The sequence below is a fragment of the Mastigoproctus giganteus genome, chromosome 1 (genome assembly GCF_048544385.1).
Source record: "Mastigoproctus giganteus isolate SK-2022 chromosome 1, ASM4854438v1, whole genome shotgun sequence".
NCBI classification, from domain to species: Eukaryota; Metazoa; Arthropoda; class Arachnida; order Uropygi; family Thelyphonidae; genus Mastigoproctus; species Mastigoproctus giganteus.
In genome coordinates this window covers 195,490,504-195,510,130 of record NC_143575.1, presented here as the reverse complement: position 1 = coordinate 195,510,130, position 19,627 = coordinate 195,490,504, and the positions used below count along the sequence as shown (strand labels likewise).

Sequence of the window (19,627 nt, the reverse complement as noted above, 5' to 3'; positions counted from 1 at the left end):
TGGCTGTGGACAGCTGACCAGTAGGACTTCTTGGTATGGTAGTGTATAAGTTGTATAGGTTTTGCTTCTTTTTAGCAATTGCTGACCCTCTGCTGCTCAAAGGCCTCTCCCAGAACCTTCCATCTTTTTCTATCCCACACCGTGGTTGGCCAGTTTCCTCCTGCAGGGTTTTACAGGCACCATTAAATTGTAAAATGTTTTAGCTCTTAATTCATGGAATTAATGCCTTTAGCTATTAAAGCTAAAGGGATTAATTCTTAATCCTTTTAGCTCTTTAATTTGTGCTTTCTACAACGTCAGCTCTATTGCCTAAAGGCCAGAGGTGCAAAAAATACGTACCCAGGTCTCTCGAAATCAGTTTGTTATATGAAAATTTTCTTCATTATACGGAAACTACTTTCAATATAATGACCAGGGGGAAATCAAAAAAGTTCGCTACATAGAAAATTTCGCTATATGGAAGTTCGTTAAAGAGCGGTCCAACTGTATTATGTTGGGGTTGGCTGCTTAAATCAGAACACAGACAACTCAATCCATTAACAGCAGTTTTTGAGTGTAAACTGCATGTGTTCAAATGATTTGCCTTGAGGTGAGGACATTACTATTTCTCTGTTACATACTTGATTTGTTTTCAAAATTCCCTCCATTTTAGACATCCAAATGTTTGTTGATACAATAAGAGTTCAGAAGATGCTGGATCCTTGTGGCTTTCCATGAGGAAACAAACACTAAGGCGCATTTAGGGCTAGAGCCTCAAGCTGCGAACAAATTTAGACTATGTATATAAAGTGCTTAGCATCATAATACACAGCCATTTCTGAATAAACAGAAAAATTTTAAGGTGGCATCGTTTTAAGTTATATCTCATATTGTGAATGCCTTCACAACGAGTTGCCATGATATTGCACTACTTCGAATAAGTAATGCTTCACCTAAGGAGAAGACTAGTGTTACTTATTCTCAGATAGGTACCACCACCCAGACAGCACTGTTTCAGGGCTATTTGGCCCTTCGTCAGTGAGTGGGTAGGTACCCAAGTGATGCAATGATGGCAAAAACAGTTATGAAGTATAACTCCACAATATGAGAGATGCCTGATGGTGTATGATGTATTTAGACTAAGGCGCATTTAGGGCTAGAGCCTCAAGCTGCGAACAAATTTAGACTATGTATATAAAGTGCTTAGCATCATAATACACAGCCATTTCTGAATAAACAGAAAAATTTTAAGGTGGCATCGTTTTAAGTTATATCTCATATTGTGAATGCCTTCACAACGAGTTGCCATGATATTGCACTACTTCGAATAAGTAACGCTTCACCTAAGGAGAAGACTAGTGTTACTTATTCTCAGATAGGTACCACCACCCAGACAGCACTGTTTCAGGGCTATTTGGCCCTTCGTCTTTTTCTGTTTATTCAGAAATGGCTGTGTATTATGATGCTAAGCACTTTATATACATAGTCTAAATTTGTTCGCAGCTTGAGGCTCTAGCCCTAAATGCGCCTTAGTCTAAATACATCATACACCATCAGGCATCTCTCATATTGTGGAGTTATACTTCATAACTGTTTTTGCCATCATTGCATCACTTGGGTACCTACCCACTCACTGACGAAGGGCCAAATAGCCCTGAAACAGTGCTGTCTGGGTGGTGGTACCTATCTGAGAATAAGTAACACTAGTCTTCTCCTTAGGTGAAGCGTTACTTATTCGAAGTAGTGCAATATCATGGCAACTCGTTGTGAAGGCATTCACAATATGAGATATAACTTAAAACGATGCCACCTTAAAATTTTTCTGTTTATTCAGAAATGGCTGTGTATTATGATGCTAAGCACTTTATATACATAGTCTAAATTTGTTCGCAGCTTGAGGCTCTAGCCCTAAATGCGCCTTAGTCTAAATACATCATACACCATCAGGCATCTCTCATATTGTGGAGTTATACTTCATAACTGTTTTTGCCATCATTGCATCACTTGGGTACCTACCCACTCACTGACGAAGGGCCAAATAGCCCTGAAACAGTGCTGTCTGGGTGGTGGTACCTATCTGAGAATAAGTAACACTAGTCTTCTCCTTAGGTGAAGCGTTACTTATTCGAAGTAGTGCAATATCATGGCAACTCGTTGTGAAGGCATTCACAATATGAGATATAACTTAAAACGATGCCACCTTAAAATTTTTCTGTTTATTCAGAAATGGCTGTGTATTAGGAAACAAACACTGAATTTTGTTAATAGTCCCCTTCTCCATTTTGCTTTTAAATCGAGTATCAGATATTCTTTGACAATGAATTACTTGGTAAAGGAATATTTATAGTTCATTCAGGACTTTTACAGCCAAGTATTTCTTCAGTTTCACTTCCCCCTCATAGTTTTAGTTAATAACTGTAATTATTTTATTTCAATCATTCTGGTACCCTTATCTTATATAATCTTTTTTCCAATGTAAGCCTACATAGTAGATGCCCAAAGGTCATAGTATATAGTAACCTCATTCTCAATTTAAAAATTTAGACATGCATATTTATATTACAAGATTTTCTGAATATTGCTTTCATATCAAAAGAATGGTTTGTCTATTTTTCAGGATGATAGAAAATCAGGCTGAATCCTGATTTTTTTTTTCCCATCAGGAGTTTCCCCAACAGAAAACAATTAACTCAAAACACCAGTCAAAAATTCCATGAACATATTTCTGCTGATTCTTAAAAAATAATATCAAAACATAATATATGATTAAATATATGAAGCAACTGTTTCAGACATAACATATGCATATATATATGCTCGATCACCATTTCACAGACCACCCAGAACTGGTCTATGGACCCCAATTTGGGAAATTCTGTATTAGAGGAAAGATTGCTTACTTTGGGTTAAAGATCTAACCACAATTAGGACAGAATAGAAGAACATGATAAACGGAAGGTGGATAAGTCCAGGACTAATTTGTACTAGTGACCTTATACATACTGCAAGATTCTGATAACAATGTTATCAAAATCTTGCATAATTACCAAGGAAATAGTTACCAATTGCCAACAGGAATGACAAATTCTTTACCACTATATGGATTTCCTTTTGGAAGGAGCCATACAGATTAACCCCTTCACACGTACTCAGAATGTGTGTGGATCCCCATAATGAATTTTCCAAATACAGGTAGTTACAGTTACAGGCAGACAGCTACCACAGAAACTTGCAGGTTTCAACCTTATCCTGTGATTATTTTAATTTTATTGTCCAAATGTTAGAGTGAAATTACTGGTCAAAAATCAAATCAGAATTTAAGGGGTAAAAAAAAAAAAAAACTTTTTTCATGTAGTAATATCCACTACATGGGTTCAGTTTCATCAATTTACAACAACAGAATTCAGTCAATCATTTCAACAAAATTCTCAAGAATTTAACCAATTTTGGCTTTTGTATGCTCAAATCTGACAATTGATGCTAGAAAGTCAGTTTTTTATTCCAATTTTTTGAAATATATTTTTCTTATTTCCATCATTATAAAATTTATGTTTACAGCTACTTTTAAACACAAAATAACGTAACACCTATTTGATGATTCACAGACAATTCATACAGGAATAGATCCATTATCTGGAATGACTTTGACACACACAGACACTGGAAAGGGTCAACCAAACGAATGATTCTGGTAAATTAACATTAACTGTTGGCATGAAAAATTTTTGGAAGTAGAGCCAAGAAACAAGTAAAATGAGTCACCTAAGAATTTTAAATGAAGATAAGAGAATTAAGAATTCCATATTTAAAAAAAAAAAAAAACATGGTCGCCTCTTGTACTCAACAGAAAATGCACTTAACTGAATTACTGCAAGCATAATGTTATAATAACAGGACAACTTAGTTTTATAGAAAAACCGAATTTTTTGTAAACAAAGTAAGTTGGCTTCCTTAATGATATAAGAATTGATACATCTATTTCCATAATAATGGCCTTTGTGTAATTAAATTTATAAAATAATAGAATATATAAAAAAAATACAAGTTGAGAAATTTATAGCAACAGGTAGTGAAAATGAATATTCAAGTAAAAAGGACAGCACGAACAATTCTTACCTCATTCTTATTTTTTTGTGCAATTGTTTTCTGTAGTTTATCAGAATTCCTTTAAACCTTTGTGAAAAAAAGTTCTTCTTGGATAAACTCCTTTATATGATTATTCACTAAATATTTTTCTGTCCTGGTATTTTTTTTTACACTAATTTAATTCGTTATATTAAATTATAATAATTTTCCATAAAATTTTACAACTATAATTAACCAATTACAAAATAACTTAATTTTAAATATTTAAGTCTAAAGATATGAGAATGAGAAAGATTTTTTTTTTTCATTAATAATGTCTACAGTATTTACCTTCATTGTATAATGAATATACCCCATTGTATAATTTTCCTACCAATGGTTGTGTGGATATTTTTCCAGAAAGTAATATTTGGATACCTGCCAATTTTTGGTAATAAAAAAAGTTTTAACACAGCTCAGCTTTCAGAAGGAAGAAACTATGCACAGGCAGAGTGCCCTTTAAAGAGAAACGCAGCACTTTAGTGTAAAGCAGGCTTAAATCTGTGCCAGGTTACTGATTAACCTGGCAGGGATCATTTTTGCACTATGCCAGACAGGCATAGTGTGAAGAGAATCTTCCCACAAAAATTAATTCGAGGTTAATTAAACTTTTCTACCTTCCTAAACAGAGAAATTTTTACTAAGGTATTTTCCACTGTAAAATTTTACAATTTTCACAGAATAACTGCATGAAAAAAAAAAACTTTTTTTTTGTTTTTAGATATTATATCAGCAGAATTGTGAAAATGTGTGAATGCACCCCTTTGCTTGTGCCCTTAATATTTTTATAAACTGTAAAATGGGATAATATGTCATATTAATATTTTGTTTAAAATGTGTAAAAAACATTTTTAAATTTAACACTTTATTAACAAAATTAAAAATATTTAATTCAGTCCATTACTAAAATGTCAAACACCATTATATTTCAAATGGAATTCAAAAAAATTTTTTCAGAAATAAAAGTTGGATGCCTGATATATGAAGGGATGGGTTCTTAGAAAGCGTGATATAAATCTAAATTCTAAGGAAGAGTATTCACCTAGCTTACAGTGTAACAGCTGTAGAAATGAAGGATATCGCAATTGCACTAAGTCTACTGGATGTAATACTGAAGTTGTTTTGCATGTAATGTTATGGGGGGGGGAAGAGACAATTATTACCAACTAAATCCCCACCACGTTAACTGTCCAATTGGCACCAGGATGAGCAAGGTTTAATGCCCAGTACAGCAATAGCAAACCAACCTTTTCTAGCCAAAAATATATATATATAAAAAAAAATTTGGAATACCATAGACAAAACACTGATTAAAATTGGTAAACAGTCTTTATGAATATTTTAAAAAAGGTAAAATTTTCTAATGAGAAAATTGTTGCTGCAAAATCTGCACACAATTACAAGTTTTTACTGCTGGATGTGGCTGATCATTTCATTTCATTTTTGTAGTTGTTGGCGCATCGGCTTCTGTGGCCATAATGCACCTCCCAAAGTTTTTGCAGTACTTTGATCCAAGCCCGAGGCAGGATTCGAACCTGCAACCTTTGGGTTGCCAGGCAGGCACTTTACCAACCCGGCTAGCCCGGTCGGCATGTGGCTGATCAGTCACTTTAGAAAAGGATTTTGGGCAATAAAACACATTTGTCTTCAAATAAAAAAATAAAAATAAAAAAAATTAAATTACTTTTGTTATAGTCATACTAATTATAGGTGGCTGCATGCTGGTACATTTCTATGTATGCTACTCATTACACATGCCACTGATTCATTATCAGTGCTCTAACATTTCTTCACAATGTAATCCTTAACAAAAGTGGAGAAAATACTATCTGGAATAAAGTCACCATCTGAGTTCTGATCTTTATTCCACAAGCAAAACAGTACCTTACCCCTTGGTTATAACAATCTGGTGGAACTTGCTGGCACAGCAAGATCACATTCTGTCAGCATCCACATAAATAACACTACCTGAGCATGTATCAATATTTGCTTCAGCTGACATCAGACTCTGCACATTTTCCTTACCTGTATTTGACCTTTATCTAAATATGTTCCCCCCCCCATATTTGATAACAGCTGTGCTACTTTTTATTTTATTTTTATTTTACAGTTCACCTACCTTCTATTGGCTTTGTAATTCAGCCCATAATTTTCTTAATTCATCATAACTTTTAAGATATTAACATTCTTTCACCTTTCGCATATCTACTATACTTCCTTTTCTACTATCCTCGCCCTTCTAGTTACTGGCACTTTGTGTAATTTTCACATCCATTTATGCATACTTTATTCAATATATTAATACAAACTTATATATATACACTGGTGTTCAAAGAAACTGCATCACCCCTTAAAATTGTAATTGTCGTCCAAATAACGTAAGTATATGGCAATATTTCTTACAGATTGCATCAGATAAGATTGACACATGTAGGTGATGATGTAATATTGCATCATCTGTTACTTTCAGCCATATAAGTACACTCTGCTAGAGTTGCAGTCATTCCTTGCTTGTCAGGATGGTGAGTTATGTGCAGTTGACGCCATGGAGAAAGAGTGCTATTGTTGCTTTACGTAAAGATGTTTTTCCTGTCATATTGCTTATAGAGTGTCTTGTAATCAGTCGACAGTGAGAAGATTTCTTTCCAAACTCAAGAATATTGGTTCTGCTGATAGGAAAAAAGGAACCGGGCGCAAACGAGTCTCTACGCCAAAACTGTACTGCATTTTGAAGTGCTTATGCCTTAAAAACTGTTAAGCTTCTCTGTCTGAGCTTGCACTGGCGTTAGTCATCCCCACATCCCCAGATATGCCACATTCCCTAGAGATTTGGGACACCTTTAAATGTCTGTCATTCAGCACAAGGGTTTCCACAGCTTGGCACATTTCTGGAGTAGTCACTGTCACAGACCTTCCTGGACGTGTATCACCTTCGATGAACTCTCTACCCCACTTGAATTGTTTTGACCAGAATTTCACCTGGTACTCTGAAGGTACATTGTTGCCATACACAGCCAACATCCTTTCACAAATGGCCTTTGGCCCATTTCCTTTGGTGAGAAACATGATGACTGAACAATGCTCCAATTTGAGCAAATCCATAATTTGATACAGGTGTCTTCCTTCTTTCTGTTACAGCAGCATAACCCTAAAAACATAGTGGGATTAAAATTAGTATGATTCAAGTTGAGATATGTAGGATCATTATAAATCATAAATCATTGAAATAAAACTATGGAAAGTACCTTAGGTGGATAACTTAAAGTGTATCGCTGTTAAATAAATATTTACATAAAATACCCATGATCATGAACACCACTCGTATATGTTGACAACATATGCAGTTGTGTAGTCTACTGCACCTCTGAGCAGTGAAGTAAATTTTGCTTCTTTTCACAGTGATCTCCTACTTTGCTGCCCCCCCCCCTCCATATTGAGTGATATGTTCTAATTAATAAGCAGTGCCTTTTGGCTGTATGAAGTGTGCCTGGTCATGGACTGACTTGAATGTTATGCTTATATAAAAAGCTGTAACTCAAGGGAAAACACTGCTCCCTCCACTTGAAATCAACTAACTACAACTGCAATTGAAAAGAATGTAAAGAGTTCCTTCCAGTGAGCAATGAAGAAATTTTTACTTCTTTTCGTAGTCCCCCCCCCCACAATGTGTTTTACTGACTAGGCTGCCAAGAAGAGGTGTTATTATTAAGTCATTTGGAATAGTGTTTATAATTCATGATTAGGCTACTAAAACATAAATTTAAATATTGCAATGGGTTTATGGTGTCTAACTTTTTTGGCAATTCTTTTGAGAACATGTGAACCTGAAAAGTCATCTTGGTGTTCTGCGATTAGTTTGTTTGTATGTTGTAGAGAAAACTTAAAAAAATAAAAATATGATGGTTCTGTGGTGTCAGTTTAATTTGTCAGGGTGTGAGACTAAATGTTATAAATATTTTACCAGTTGCCTTTGATGTGTATAATTGATGACAAATACTTCTAAATGATAATAAAAAAACACAGCTGGAAAATTACTTCCCAATAACTTTTGGTATGTTGTTTGCACGGCATCTCCGTAGCCAGGTGGGCAGGAGCAGCAGCAGCAGTGTGTAGCACACGCTTCTTGGTTAGACCGGAGTTCAAGCCCGTGATCACCAAATACGGAGGATGCGGAAAGGTCAGGGAATGACCACTGCATATCCTCAGAGCAATATGGCCTTAGTTGCTAATGCTCCTTAAAAAAAACAAAAAAAAAAACAACCAAAACCAATGTTGTTTGCGCGTGCTAAAGACATTTATGAAATGCTTTAATTGCTTTTGTTTACTCTTCCATTTGAAGTCTTAAGATTTATTCTGTTTATTTTGTTTTCTCTTTAGACTGGGCGTAGTCGTGGATATGCATTTATTGAATTCGAATGTAATGAAGTAGCAAAAATTGTCGCCGAAACAATGAACAATTATCTAATGTTTGAAAAGATTATAAAATGTAAGTGAATTTTTATCGACTCTTGTTTTAATACTTTAGTTATAAATAGGAATAATACATAAGTGAATTACTATTTACATGTTATAACTATTAAGTACTACTTTGAGAGTAATATAGCAGTGAGTTGATACGAGGAACCTTTCTATTATAGAAAGGTTCCTCGATATAATTATTATTCAACCATTTCACAGACCATGAGTAAATTAGACTAGAAACCACTCTGCTGTAGATTTCTGATATTATTCCCTGCTTGTGCTCTCCTTAAATTCATTCAGACTTCTTAATAAGACAAAAACACTTTAGACATTTGGCTTACTTGTGCTTTTTTCTTTAAAAAACATCTTTCTGTATGGAGATTTTCCATAAACCTTTTTTGGTATTCATACTCTGTGATATGTGATGGCTACAGATTTGTCAGTGGTTAAGACTCCGCAGATCGGAGTTATTGTTCCAACACAAACCACAGATGCTCAATGGGATTGATGTCTGGGGAATTTGGAGGCCAGGGCAATACCTGGAAATCCTCCTCATGTTCTATGAACCAGTCTCAAACAATCTGAGTGGTGTTGCGTGGCGCAGCGCGTTATCCTGCTGAAAGACGGCACAGCCAGAGGTGAAGACCGTTGCCACGAAAGGATGTACCTGGTCAGCAATGATGTCTAGGTAGGTGGTAGACATCAGAGTGCCTGGCACATGGATGAATAGACCCAGGGGAATTCCAGCAGAACATCGCCCAAAGCATGGCACCGCTGTAACTGGCTTGTTTTTGTCCCATGGTGCATCCAAGCGCCATCACTTCCCCAGGTAAACGACGTGCACATACCTGGCCGTCCACATGGTGCAACAGGAAATGTGATTCATCAGACCAGACAACCTTCTTCCAATCACTCAAAGTCCAGTTTCTATGCTCATGTGCCCATTGTAGACACTGTTGCCGGTGAACCATGCATGGTTGGCATGGGCACTTGGAGCGGCCTGTGGCTACGCAGCCCCATTTTTAGCAGGATTCGATGTACTGTGTGTTGTGACACATTACTCCCATTACCAGCATTCCAATTACCAAGGAGTCGCCCTTCTGTTACCACATATCATTCGGGAGAGCCATCACTTACCTCGAGCATTGATGAGCCATGGTCGTCCAGCAGTTTGTGGGTTTTCCCTCCATGGACCACTTTCGGTAGGTACTAAGCATGGCTGACCGTGAGCATCCCACCAGCCATGCCGTTTTGGATATGCTCTGACCCAGTTGTCTGGCCATTACAATTTGGCCTTTGCCAAACTCGCTTAAGTCCACTGCCTTTCCCATCTGAAGAACAAGAGTAACACTGATTAACAGAGCTCAGTATCAGGTGTTATTTTTGTACCGTGTCCCAATCCATGCATGCGCTGTAGTTCACCTGCAGTTACTTCAATTTGCATAATGAATCACTGGGTATAATGTTTTGGCTCATCGGTGTGTGTGTGTGTGTGTGTATAATCATATAAATTAGAATAAGGTATAAAATAAAAATAAAATAATGCCAGCAGTATGGCAAGACAAGAGCGACAAGACAAAATTAAACCTAATTTCAAATCAAGCAGGGAGGGAAGAGAGGTGTAAAAAGAGTAAAAATATTGCAGCAGAAACTCTAAATTAATTTAGAAAATCTAAATGTACGAATAATAATTCTTTGAAATTTAAGAGCCAATTAAATAGAAATTTAACGGTGCCCCCTATGACGGGCACCAGGTCCAAATTTATGTGAAATATCACCAAACAGAGATTTAAACCAGTACAATAAAACAAAACAAAAATAGACTGACCATTATGCCCCATCTCGACAGAGGACCACAAGGCCAATAATGGTCAGGGAATCGCTGCATTTCAAATGCTAAACAAATCGCCGCAGAGGAGAATCGATCGTAAGATCAGTCCGCCACACCGATCCCCAGATCGAACTGCCAATGCAGGGAATTGAACAGTGGTGGTCCTGATGCAGCGAAAATCAAAAATAGAACGGACATGAGCACTCCAGTGCAAAGCCACACTGCTGACAAAAGTAAAATTAATCCATTTATATAAACGAATAATAAACTACAGATGGCAGGACAGGCGCAGCATTAGCAATTCGCCCAATACTCTCATGTGACATATATTTAAATAATGTTGAAATAGTTGGAAAAATGGAATATTTCATAATAAAAATAAAAAGGAGGGTACAGCATACATCAGGGGCAGCAAAAAGCATATTCCTCTACATGATGCTTGAAATGCAGCGATTCCCTGACCATTATTGGCCTTGTGGTCCTCTGTCGAGATGGGGCATAATGGTCAGTCTATTTTTGTTTTGTTTTATTGTACTGGTTTAAATCTCTGTTTGGTGATATTTCACATAAATTTGGACCTGGTGCCCGTCATAGGGGGCACCGTTAAATTTCTATTTAATTGGCTCTTAAATTTCAAAGAATTATTATTCGTACATTTAGATTTTCTAAATTAATTTAGAGTTTCTGCTGCAATATTTTTACTCTTTTTACCCCTCTTTTCGCTCTTGTCTTGCCGTACTGCTGGCCTTATTTTATTTTTATTTTATACCTTATTCTAATTTATATGATTATATTTCAAGCATCATGTAGAGGAATATGCTTTTTGCTGCCCCTGATGTATGCTGTACCCTCCTTTTTATTTTTATTATGAAATATTCCGTTTTTCCAACTATTTCAACATTATTTAAATACACACACACACACACATGTATACATATATATGAGATTCTCAGTCTGTGGGCTAGGGGCCCCATGAATTATTCCAAGGGAGAAGGTTATTCATAGAATCATATTTCACTTTCCTGCACACAAATGGGTAAAATGACATTCCTGCTTTAATAGTTTCCAGATTTAGAGAATGTATTGGAAGGCCTTTACTCCCTTCCAGTGCATTGTTTTTCTTTGAAACAACATCATTGGTTTGAGTTGTCCTGTTGCATGTGCATTTCCCTCCTTGATAATTCATTTGAAAATATGCAAATGTGTAAGTTATTCTTTCCCAATTATTTGTTTTTGTGTTTGATCTCAATGTTAATGCTTATCATGAGTGTTTCTCTATAGACAAAGGGAAGAGCTTCAGAAGTTCTTGGTTGTAGATCAATCCTTTTATCCAGTTAGCAGTATTTGGCTAATAGAGCATAATTATTTTATTATGTGGAATTTTATTTTATTTAATTGTCAGTGTAAATAATTAAGCCCTTAAAGAAACTCATAGCACTGCTGTAATGTAATTGCATCCTGTCTTTTTAATGGTTTGGTTCACATTTTATAATTACATATTACCTATTTGTACAGCATAATCTTTTCAATAAATTTGAAATATTTTTATGTTAACTGTAACTTTTATATTAAAATTAGGTGGTAAAAATTTACAAATTTATTACAACAATGGACCTCAACGAAAAATCTTTTGCCTTGGGCTGCCAAACAAACTTTTGCCTATGGCTGCTGAAAATTTAAGATTGGACCATGTAACATTTGCTGCATTAGTGAAGCCAATTGTGTTATCAAATTTTTTTGTAATTACATTATTTTGGAATTTACTGTTGCCCCATCCAAGTTGGACTGGAGAAAGTCAAGTTGCAAAGAGAGGAAATCAAAGAGCTCCGAGTGATTAGTGGAGTTGGGAGAATGGTAGAGACAACAGATGAATTTGACACAATTGGGTAGAGAGATTTTAAGCCAGAGAAGATCGAAGAGAGGAGATTCCAAATTACCAAGTCTCTGACAGGGAATATCGAAATGGACATTGCACAAGTACCACCTTTGAGGCGAAAGGAATCATACAGCGAATAATTTGGGCAACTGAGATGAGCAGTGGTTGAATCAACCGATAACTGAGATTCTGTCAGAAAAAGTACATGGGGCTTGGCAGACTGTAAGTGGAAATGCACATTGTTGGGATTAGAATTGAGACCACATATATTTGTGAAATGAATTAGGAAGTGCTCAACTGAGATGAGCAGTGGTTGAATCAACCGATAACTGAAATTCTGTCAGAAAAAGTACATGGGGCTTGGCAGACTGTAAGTGGAAATGCACATTGTTGGGATTAGAATTGAGACCACATATATTTGTGAAATGAATTAGGAAGTGCTTGGGAGGTTTAGACCTTTTCGCATGTAAGCTTACTCTATTAGTTTGATAATTCATGGTGTATTTGACACAATTCATGTGCTGTATTATAATGACTAAGTATATTAAAGTAGCACTGCTTAATTTTCAGCACTTACCTTTTGACAAATCTGCTTGGATATGATGAGATTATAGAAGACACATAGTTAATAAGAATGAGATGCTTACTTGTACTAAATCATTACTGAAGTTGTGCTTCAATTTAAATTTAAAAAATTAAACATGAAATTAATTGAAACATATTAAAATATGCATGTAAGAAAGGGAATGTACATTCCATTCCACGGTTGTCAATTAAAATCATGAAGGTGGAGATAATCTTGAATAGATTAATTATTAATGAAATGCCAATAGTGCATGAGCAACTTTTGATATTCATTTTCAGTTAGCTTTGTCAGAAGAGGAACACAAACGTTATTAATAAGAAGAGCTATTACCCAAGATGCAATTCAGAGCACATGGGAACTTTATTTGTGCCAAGTCCCAAATATTATTGAATGGTTTCAGCGACACATGTCATTGAACGTGTTAAACACAAAACTCCCACTCAACTTCTCCCTTATTTGGAACTTGGCACAAATGAAGTTCCCACATGCTCTGAATTGCATCCCGGGTAATAGCTCTTCTTATTAATAACGTTAGCATTCCTCTTCTCACAAAACTAACTGAAAACGAATATCGAAAGTTGCTTGTGCACAACTGTTGGCTTTTCATTAATAATTAATCTATTCAAGATTATCCCCACCTTTACGATTTTAATTGACAACTGTGGAATGGAATGTACATTCTTTTTCTTACGTGCATATTTTAATGGGTTTAAATTAATTTCGTGTTTAATTTTTTAAATTTAAATTGAAGCACGACTTCAGTACAAGTAATCATCTCATTCTTATTAACTATGTGTCTTCTATAATCTCATCACATCCAAGCGGATTCTTCAAGAGGTGAGTGCTGAAAATTAAGCGGTACTACTTTAATATACTTAGTCCATTTATTTTCTAATTTTTGGTTTATATGATGAATATTTAACCCCCCCCCCCCCAAGTTGATACAATCCCATTTGGGCATGTCAGCTGAACAATGTGAAAGCTGCTATTAGCATTATTTTAGTTTAAGTTTAATAGTTGAGACTTAATAAAAATTCATCAATCAAATTCAGTTTGCACTCGATATCTTCAAGTGTTATATTCTTTTATAGCATACATTTATATCCATGAAAATAAAGAAACTTCTATGAGATCAGTATGTAATGATATCTGCACTTCTAACCTTTTATTTTTTTATTATTAAGTAGGCATATGGGATGAAATTATACCCCAAATATTTTTGACTTTGCATACCACCATGGCAAAGGGTGGTGCTGTGGTTGATTACGTCCAGACGTAGGGGGGGGGGGGAGACAATCTTGCTAAACTAAATATCTAGCAGATACTAAGGTAGGTGCTGCAGTAGTCTTTCCTAATAACATAATCTCTAAAATGCTCTCGGTTGAATGCAGTTGTTATGCGGCTGAGTTTACAGCTATACTTATTGCACTGAATACATTGAGAAGCTACCACTCCCAGACCGTATCTTATATGTTAACTCGCTAAGTGCAATAAATGCCCTTCAATGTAAACTTTCAGTTGCTTATACAGTAATACTTGGGGTTACGCGGTTCTTGATTTTTTCGTTTGGCAACACTGCCACCCACTAAGTTTTTCGCTCTTAGTGAGAGCGAAATATGAACAAAATTCAACTTTGCTGCCGCATGAGCTGCACACATATACAAGAATTTGCATTCCAACTGTCATATTTGTGTGCGTTCGAATTCATGCTCAACTTTTGTTGGAAATTACATAGTTTTCATGAATAAAAAACTTTCCAGATTTTAAGGTTTCCAAAGACCGATTGACAATGATGGTCGGCGGGAATGCAGCTGGTGACTGCAAGTTAAAACCTCTCTTAATTTATCGCCCCGAAAACCCAAGAGTTTTAAAAAATATATCTAAAATTAGCTTACCAGTGATTTGGAAGTCAAATCATAAAGCTTGGGTGACAGCTTCCGTTTTTGAGGACTGGTTTGGTCACCACTTCATACACGAAGTCGAACGTTATTGCAAGTCTAAACAGATTCCATTTAAATTGATCCTTCTTATTAACAATGCACCCGGTCACCCTCCTGCCACCCTAATTAATTTCGACCGATGTGTGAAAGTTGTGTTTTTGCCTCCAAACACAACCAGCTTGCTTCAACCGATGGACCAGGGATTCATCAAAACATTCAAGGCCTACTACACGAGGCGTTCGTTTGCACGTCTGAATGAAGCTATGAGACAAAATAGTGAGATATCTCTTAAAGACTTTTGGAAACAATTCAATGTTTTAGATGCCGTAAGAATCATTGAAGAATCTTGGGATGAAATTCACAAAAAACATTGAATGGTGTCTGGAAGAAACTGTCCATTTTTTTTCAAAGCAAGACGAAAACAACGCCAGAAACTGATCATATCGCTCATATGATAGAAGTTGTTAATCTTGCCAGGCAATTAGATTTGGAAGTCAATGGTGATGATGTCAACGAGCTGTTGGATTCACATAGTGAGGAGCTGACAATGAATGAGCTCATAGAGATGCGTGAGCAAAACGTCACTGAATTATCCGACACTTCAGACCCAGTTCCACCAGAAAAGCACATGACAATTGCAAGCTTGACAGAAGGTCTCAGCTCAATTGAAAAGGGCTTAAAAATTTTAGAAAACATAGACCCCCAATGAAGAACGCGTTATAGCTACAAAGCAAGGAATAAAAAATTATCAGCTTTGCTACGAAGAAATTCTGCGTGAAAAAAAGGCGCTGTGTTGTCAGACGAATTTGTTAGATTTTTATGAAGCCACTGACATCGAAATAACTTTTTTACGTAACTCATTTATTTTTTTAATACATAATTTGTATTAATATGTATAAATAACTACAATTTTATTAAATATTTTTCTTTTAAACTAGTGTTTTTGTTAGTCCTTGGTCCCAATTAAACAAAATTTATATGTATTTATATGCAAAGTTGTACCCCGACTTACGCGAATTTGACTTAAGCAATTTTCGTCGGACCCACCTATCGCGTAACTTCGGGGTATTACTGTACAACTTACTGAAAGAAAACAGAAAGTTACTTTTTTGCTAGATTCCTGGGGGCATACAGGCATCCCATGTAATGCGTGAGCTGACAGAGCTGCAAAAAACTCAACAAATACAATTTCCTCGTCACATCAGGTTCCATATATTCATAATAAAGCTGTAAGAAAACAAGCTTGTAAAAGTCAGTGTGTATGTTTGGCAGAATCAATCCAGTAATAAATTATTCCATATAAAGTGTGAACTTAAGCTATGGAAATCAAGGTTTTGAGCAAATGGGCATGAAAAAGTTATTCTAGCAAGAATATGTATTGGACCCACCCATTAAACACATACATCTGATCACAAAAGATGATCCTCTAGCATGCTAAAATTGTAACTCTCAGATTACAGCCAAACACTTACTTTTAGAATGTTCCATACGTTACATGACACAATGGGCAGTTTACCTTCCGGCATAGCTACAGGAACCTCTGACATTAACATATATTATGGAAGAAAATTCAAATATAGACAAGCTTGTTACTTTTGCTCAAATTTTCTGGGCTCTATAATTGCACATAATAAACCTAAAACTGAAAAATAAACATTGTCAGCTTTCAAATCATATGTTAGGTGCAGTTGGCTGCAGTAGCTGTTACACTGATAACTTTCAAAAAACAACTGATTCAGCTTTTGGAGAATCTACAGTGTTTCCTTCTACCATCATTTCAGCATCCCTTCCATCTGAATGCAGTAGCTTTTCAGCTGAACTATGCAATTAAATTGATTTAAGAAAACTTTGATCCAGGCTGTTCTTTAAAATATATTGTTTTCATAATATGTTATTAGTTAAGCAATGCTGTGATTTAAATGAGAGAATCAGTGTTATTTTCAGATTCCTTGTTCTCAATTATGGCATTAACTCCTCTAATAAAGTTAACCAAATTTTAAATCAAATCAGGAACCTACCACTACAAATTGAAGAATGCTATCAACTGATCACCTTTTGTTGGATCCCAGCACATTGCAGAATGTTTGAGGAATGAACTGGCTAATAAAGCTGCAAAAAATTCAACCACCTTAGATTTGACCAATATCCCTGTTCCAGCCTCAAACATATACACTTATTATTCATACAGAATGCCTTACACAATGGAAAACATTGTGGCCTCTCAAATAAATAATAAATTCTTCCAGTTTAAACCACGTTTGAAAATTTGGCACTCCAGTGTCTGCACATTATGGCGAGCAGAAGTAATCCTTGCCAGGGCAAGAATAGGACATACCTGTCTGACCCATCTCTATCTACTCATGAGAAATGATGCACCTCAATGTTGCAATGCATCTAGATGCATCATTTCTAATACATATAGCTGTTAAGTACATTCTGATTCTGCCTCTACTACCCACAAAACAGATCTTTGAATCTATCATCCTTGGTTAACCTCCAAGAACTGAATACTCCAGCATCTCATTGGTGATAAGGCAAAGATTACTGAATTTTACAACTTATCTAAAGTGAATCGAAGTATTTCATCATTTCTGATTCAAATGTTACTAAGGTAAAGTGGTATTAAGAGAATCTAATAAATTTCTTTGTATGAATGAACACACACACACACACACACACACACACACACTTTGCATTCCACCCTTTTCAATGAGCAGTAACTTATATTACATTGCTCAAGTTTTTTTCACAAATTTCTAGTAAAAATTACCATGTGTGCCTACTTGAAAAGTTAAAATATTTATTGTATTGCATGTACTGAGTAAAATTTTGCTCTGTATTTTTATAGGTGAGTATATCCCTACAGAGAGACATCACCCTTTGATATTTCATGGTTGGAAAAAATGCCAGCCATTGGCTTCGGCTGTCTCTCGCTATAAAGTGAATAAAGCTAGAGATCAAGAGAAACTTATGAAGCTACAACAAAAAAGATTGAAGAAACTTAATAGGACAAAGTCAACATTGTCTAAATTAGGAATAAAATTCAATTTTGATATTCAGGTATTTTGTAATAATATACTTTTAGTAATAAGTTATTTTGTATATGTACTAATAAGAATTTCTTTTTATAATGCTGGAACATGTTGGGATTGCAGGAGGTAGGGGGTTGTGATTAATGGATATTCTTCAGATTGGGGAAATATCAGAACTGGGTCCTTGGGGTCACTGTTGTTTCTGATTTTCATAAATGACATTGACAAAGGTTTAGGGAGTGCAAATTTGCAGATGATGTAAAGATTGGGACAGCCATTGATTATTGTCTAGTGGTCTCTAAGGATGGTTTTGACATTCTTTAAGATGGTCAGAAACATGGAAGCTATGTTTTAATGCAACACAGTGCAAGGTGAATTACACTTAGGGAATATCAACCCCAAAATCGTTTATACACTTGCTCTGGTTGAATTAAAAAACAGTAGAAGAAAAACATAATCCCACTTTATAAGGCAGTTCTAAGACTGCACTTGGAATACTGTGCCTATGTATGGAGATGTCTCTTCTTAAAGTCAATGAGCTCCTTAAAAGCGACCAAAGGTGGGCAGCCTGCATGGGTGAGATCTGCAAAAGGGTGACTGTATGAAGAGAGCTTCAATTATGTGGGCTACAGAACTTGGCAACTAGGCACCTTAGAGGGACATGATTGGAACCCATAAGGCTCTCAGAAGGGAATAGGAAAGTGAAGACAATTTTCACTATTATAAACTATTAGTATTAGCCAAATAGCGCAAGGAAGCCACAGGCTTTTGATGCACTGCAAAGAGAGAGAGCGAGAGATAAGAAACAACAAATTATGCACTTCCCTTCTCATGAAAATAACTATCCAATTTAACTTTGAATTTCCTCAAACTGTCAGCCTCAACTACCTGCAGAAGCAATTTGTTCCAATGATCAGTGACTCGCTGGCTAAAAGAAAACTTCCTGCAATCTAGTCTAAATCTCTTTCACTGTAAGTTGAATTTATGGTGCCTAGTTCTGGAATTCTTTACAACAGTGAAAATTCCACCTTCATTCATTTTACTAACCCCCTCAGAGTCTTATAAACCTCAATCAGGTCCTCTCTGAGATGCCCAGTTGCCAAGCTCTGTAGCTCACATGGTCAGTCTTTCCTCTTATGGTCACTCTTTTGCTGATTTCACTACATGAGCTGCCCATCTTTGGACCCTTTCAAGAAGCTCCATGTCTTTTTTCAGATGAGGTCTTCATACTTGGATGCAGCCTTACAATTGCCTTATACAGATATGACCTCGTTATCTCTACAGGATAATGCTCGATAAATCATCGATAGGATATTATGCACTTTTCTGACTATCTGTTTACATTGTTTAGAAATCATATCTGCTCACATTGTTTAGAAATCATATCTGCTCATATTATAACTCACAGATTTCTTTCTTCCTCTTGTTGTTAATTCAACTCACTTAGTGTATAATTTATTTTGCTGTTGCTGTTTCCCCAAGTGTAAAACCTTGCATTTTGCTACATTAAAATTTAGCCGCCACTTTTCTGACCATTCCTGAAGCCTGTTCAAATCATCCTGAAGGAGTGCTGCTTGGAACTGATCATCAATCAACAGCTCTACCAATCTTTACGTTGTCTGCAAATTTTGATGTTATGCTTCTATCCCTTCGTCAATATTGTTAAACGAAAATTAGAAACAACAGTGGTCCAAGAACTAATCTTTGAGGAACCCCCTTTTGATGTTACACCAATCTGTATCCAGTAATCACAACCCTCTCCCTTCTGTTCTGCAGTCACTCAGCAATGCACTTTAG

At 35.9% G+C, this 19,627-nt stretch overlaps 1 protein-coding gene across 1 annotated transcript in view; it reads left to right on the top strand.

The window, feature by feature from the left end:
- The window catches only part of LOC150091425 (MKI67 FHA domain-interacting nucleolar phosphoprotein-like), an 86,748-nt gene that overhangs the window by 47,775 nt on the left and 19,346 nt on the right, over positions 1-19,627 (top strand). The window contains exons 3-4 of the mRNA XM_090383839.1: positions 8,482-8,590; positions 17,647-17,858. Of these exons, the coding sequence (XP_090239965.1) occupies positions 8,482-8,590; positions 17,647-17,858 (321 nt within the window). The remainder of the gene's footprint in view (positions 1-8,481; positions 8,591-17,646; positions 17,859-19,627) is intronic.